A 5,000-nucleotide genomic window follows, 5' to 3' on the forward strand; every position below is an offset into this window, starting at 1 on the left:
GCAGTTTGTGAACAGGCAATTCACGCCATTCATGTTGATTTCTGGTTCATGCATTGGTTAACGAATTGGGGACTTTTGGGCCACGTGCAGCAAGCAAGGAGGACAGCTGGTGGGTGGGTCCGAGAAGGTGGAGGCGGAGGGGGGGAGGAGCAACCTCGGACTAGAGAAAAGAAACAATTAGGAAAGTATATTTACAGTAGAACATACTGTACAATGGAAACAGACCATTTATAGGTAAAATAGGATCCTTATAGGTAAAGATAAGACATAAAAGGACGTTTATAGTTTGAGAAAAGGGTAAATTTGATGAGGGAATCAAGATGTGATTAACGAAATAGAATTCGGTGGCACCTGGAATACATATTGAAATGAAACATAGCGAAAGAGTTCATTCAGTCATTAAGGTTAGCCAAATGGGTTGATATTCAATATAAATGTCATCGGATAATGCCCTTTTGTCTTCGACAGACGCATGTGACTGTAATAACACACAAACTCCCCCTTCCACTCCCACCAAGTGGGAAGTGAAAAACCCTTGGTAGGGCAACCCTTGTCAATTGTGGCAAACCACTGTTTTTTCTTTAGGCCGACGTTAGAGTCACCACCTCTCCTAGCTAGGGCTCTCGGGAATCTAACGCAAGAACCCCGCAGCAGGTGTCGGGAATCGAACTCCCGACCACCTGCTCGTGAGTTCGACACTGTATCCACTGGGCTACCGCGCGACCCTGTAGATCTTAACCGTTGCTTTTCATGGTATATCATATCAATGGCACGGCCTAAAAAACCGGCAATGTCCTTAAAAGTAGGACACACTTGGTAGCTATGGGAAGGTCTGGGTGTTGTCGGGATACAGGTAGGTCATGACGGCGAGCCTCGTGGAAAGGATAAAAACTAGGAGACTTTTGACTTGAACAAGCCATTGCAAATATCCAGTGGTTTTTTTTTTTCATTTCTCTTATATTTTCGTTATTCATTTATCTATTTATTCATTCATTCATTTATGCATATACATTTTATTGTAATTTATTTTGCATTTGTTTATTAAATTTGTTTCATTTATTCATTTTATCTATTTATTCATTTATCTATTTATATAATTCTTGTTTAAAAAAAAAACAGTATGATAAACAAATAAATAACTTGTTTATCATACTGTTTTTTGTTTGTTTTTTAACCAACATCATCTTCCTCAGGAGCCTCTTGAGGGGCTGATACTTAGTCTCCAGAAACCTCTGAAGATCTCTCTATCGACCGCATTTCCTCCACCTTCTCACACAAGGAGAGCTGGCAGCTTTCCCCCCCCACCCCCTGTTAACTAGCTATTAGCCACTGGCCTGGAAGCAGTTCCACATCTATACAACACAGACTATAGTCTAACGTTTCTCTCCAGAGAGAACCATGGGAAGGCCAAAGGACCATTGCCAGGCTCTTTGGGGGCTCTAGGTTTCTACACGCATATACCGAGGGCTTTTTCCCCCTTACAAGGGAGGTAGCCAAAGTCAAAGGCATAAATCCACTCCCACCCATTCCATCCCCACATACTCCACTCTCATTCACCACCCCTCCATCCCACTTTTCATGGCTCCTCCTGGATGACGGGTCATCCCTTCATCTCGCCCATTGCCCTGGATCAAAAACAATGCAGCAAGACACAGCACATCCACAGCAAGGCCACTTCACTTAATCGGTGACCCCCCCCTCTCCGTCCCCTCATGCAGAAACAGAGAAGACTGAGAGAAATCCCTTCGGGTTTCTAGTCGGTGGAATTCGATGCAACCATTATTATTATTCTATTCTGGTCTATCGTAGTTTAATTTATTTTAATTCAGTCTAATTTATAAAGTAATTATTACCTTGAGTTTCACTGTGTACACCTGCAGCTCCACAATGGGTGTCAGAACCCCTTGAATCCTCTGTAGTCTGTCACCTGCTCGTGGAATTACGGGCACATGAGGAGTCGCTAGTTGTTAGCTCTCCCTGTGTGAAAACATGGGATTGAAAGTTATCTTGGGCCCGATCGGGACACAGAGTGTCAGCCCCCAGGGACTGCACTTCAAGGAGAAGATTCTGCGGGATCACCTTATGAAGTTACCCGTCGTTAGTCCTTTTTTTTTTTTTTTAACGCGGACGCTCACTGGCCAAACGGGTTAGGGCGTTGTTACTTCCGGCGCAGGTCAAGGTGTCTGCAATTCGAACCTGCCGCCAGTGAGTTGGACCATTGGTATTGTTCATTAAATTCCACGCTACAAAGCCCTCTGTTAGGGGCATGGTTCTAGCTTCCTGATAGGGGGAGTACGTAACGTTAAACCAAATCGATCAGGTAAACCAGTTTCCCTGAGCTGAGTGCAATCCCCGTCTCTTTCCACAGTGCTACACGCATCGCTACTTGGGCTGGAGGATCCGGGTGCTGGACAGCTGCGAAGGACCCCCAGGTGCTCAGCCTCAATCCAATCAAAGAGGTAACGTAACGTCTCACTCCGCAGAGGGTGAATAGTCCAGAGAATCCCGTACACAAAACATATGAATCACTTTTCTTGAAAAAAAAAATGTATTGGTAGTTGTAGAAGTAGAATTGACAGTAGTAGTGCTTGATTGACTCTCTGTACCCGAGGTACAAACTACAACTTCCCTCTTTGCTCCCTGTCCTTTCGGCGGTTGCCTAAGAGGAGGCGAGGAGAGGTAACGAAAGCCTCTCGAGAAGTCCGTTACCTCGTGTTCCGTCCTCTTAGGTCATCGTCTTGGGCTTTTGCCTCTCCACCAAGAGCTAACTACTGACCAAACGTCTTGTCATTTTCAGGTTAGAGGCGCCGAGGTAGCTGCAGGGCCTTTGCACTGTCTGGCCATGTTGACTTTTTTTTTTTTTGTGATCACATTGAATAACCTTAAAACAAATTCGTTATTCAATTGGCGGCACTCATCCCACTAGCTTGACATGCCTAGTTTTCATTTTAGATCTAAGTTTATTCCTGTACGATTACAGATATCTATATAAGTAAATCAATAGTGTATATATATTTACGGTATATATATATTTATATATATATATATATATATATGTGTGTGTGTGTGTGTGTGTGTGTGTGTGTGTGTGTGTGTGTGTGTGTGTGTGTGTGTGTGTGTGTGTGTGTGGTGTGTGTGTGTGTGTGTGTTGTGTGTGTGTGTGTGTGTGTGTGTGTGTGTGTGTGTGTGTGTGTGTGTGTGTGTGTGTGTGTGTGTGCGCGTGTGCGCGTGTGCGTGCGTGCGCGCGCATGCGTACACATACATATATGTATGTAAAACTACCAGGGAAGAAAGGAAGCCTGGAGAGAGTAAATCCTTTCGTGTCTTACATCCTCAGACGGACTACAGAGTAACAAGTATGTAAACGGATTTAAGTACACACCCATAAAGGAACACTGACAAAACAGAACAAAAAAGGAGGGAAAAATGTGCATAGGAATGCTGAGAGGTGCATTGGCCTAACCTACCTTTCTCCATCTAAACTAATGTCATGTCAGTCTGGCGGGTATTCGTTCGGTGCAGTGAGGAGAAAGGGAAGATCAACACAACTCTTCAGGTTCCTTTGCAAATGTTCCCCCATTCTGTCCGTGTTCCTTTGTTGTATACTTACACACACTTACTTGTTTATTCTGTACTCCGTCTGAGGATATAATACACGAAAGGATTTACTGTCTTCAAGCTTTCTCCTGTAGTAATTTTGCATAATTTGTTTCACGGTGCTATGAAACCCTGCATATATATATATATATATGTATATATATATATGTATATATATATGTATATATATATATATATATATATATATATATATATATAAACGCGCGCGCGCACACACACACACACACACACACACACACACTCACACACACACTGTACATTACGTGATTACACATGTGTGTATTTGTATACTGTGTTTGAATATTGTGCATCTGAGTACGTACACGCAGTGAAAAAAAGAAATGTCGCGCTGATATCATTTTGTTTTCATAATGATCTAATATGACTGGAAATATTAGTGTGCCTGCCTCAGTGACGCGCATGCGCAACTTAGTATACATGATAGAAAAAGTAAATAAAAAATTGGGCAATTAAGTAACCGGCAAGATCTGAGGACCACCCATGTTTTGTTTTAACTGGGTAGTAACAGCCAGATGTCAAATCACCTTTTGTCATATATTGAGAAACTGAATAACAAGCTAAGAGAAGTGAAACCTATATGAAGGTTAGACACATCGTTGAAATGTTCTCAGAGAAGTCTGGATTTCTGTAACTGAAGTCCTACTCTAGTTATTCAAAAAGAGGAAAAATAGCCCAATGTGATAACCTTTTCAAAGTAAGAGTTGAAATAAGTTGGACCTGACACTTTGCAGGCAACTCTCTAGCCTTTTTCTTTTTCATCCAGTTATCAAGAAGAAAATGTGCGCTACCCAGGTATACAAACGTTTCTGGCACTTGGAGTTTTTGCAAAAGAGTCTTGAGATGCCTATAGTTAGGCCACGACACGCGTAGTTACTCCCACAGCACTATAAAAATAGTATATCATGAACACCATTCCTACAACACACTTCGTACATTTTCCGTCCGTGGCGTCATATTCTTTTGAATGTTATCCGCGCAATACTTTTTTTCTCCTACGTGTAGTACCTCTATATCAAAGTAAAGTGTGTGCGTCTGTTCGTGAGTGTGGACGGGTGTGGTGGGTGAACATGTACGTACTGTTCGTGTGTGAGCGTGCTTGTGCGTGTGTGCGTATGTGCGTGTGAGAGCGTATGGGTGCGTTCGTGTGTGTGTGTGTGTGTGTGTGTGTGTGTGTGTGTGTGTGTGTGTGTGTGTGTGTGTGTGTGTGTGTGTGTGTGTGTGTGTGTGTGTGTGCGCGCGCGCGCGTGCGTGTGTGTGTGCGCGCGTGCGTGCCTGCTCTTGCTCACGCAAATAAGTACGTGAGTGTCTATAGCATTAATTGAATATTTTTCTATTAAATGTAATATTGTTTTTATGTACTT

At 42.9% G+C, this 5,000-nt stretch overlaps 1 protein-coding gene across 2 annotated transcripts in view; it reads left to right on the forward strand.

Annotated features, from left to right (window-relative positions):
• Positions 1–5,000, forward strand: part of Skel (DM13 and DOMON_DOH domain-containing protein skeletor) — a 172,785-nt gene that overhangs the window by 149,940 nt on the left and 17,845 nt on the right. The window contains exons 13-14 of one of the 2 annotated variants that reach the window (XM_076186945.1): positions 2,369–2,459; positions 2,798–3,054. In XM_076186945.1, coding sequence (XP_076043060.1) covers positions 2,369–2,459; positions 2,798–2,802 — 96 coding nt within the window. In that variant the 3' untranslated portion in view covers positions 2,803–3,054. Of the gene's footprint in view, positions 1–2,368; positions 2,460–2,797; positions 3,055–5,000 lie in introns of those variants that run through there. The other variant, XM_076186944.1, reaches the window with a different exon arrangement.

This window comes from Oratosquilla oratoria, chromosome 6 (assembly GCF_046742065.1).
Source record: "Oratosquilla oratoria isolate Oo_2021 chromosome 6, ASM4674206v1, whole genome shotgun sequence".
Taxonomy (NCBI): Eukaryota; Metazoa; Arthropoda; class Malacostraca; order Stomatopoda; family Squillidae; genus Oratosquilla; species Oratosquilla oratoria.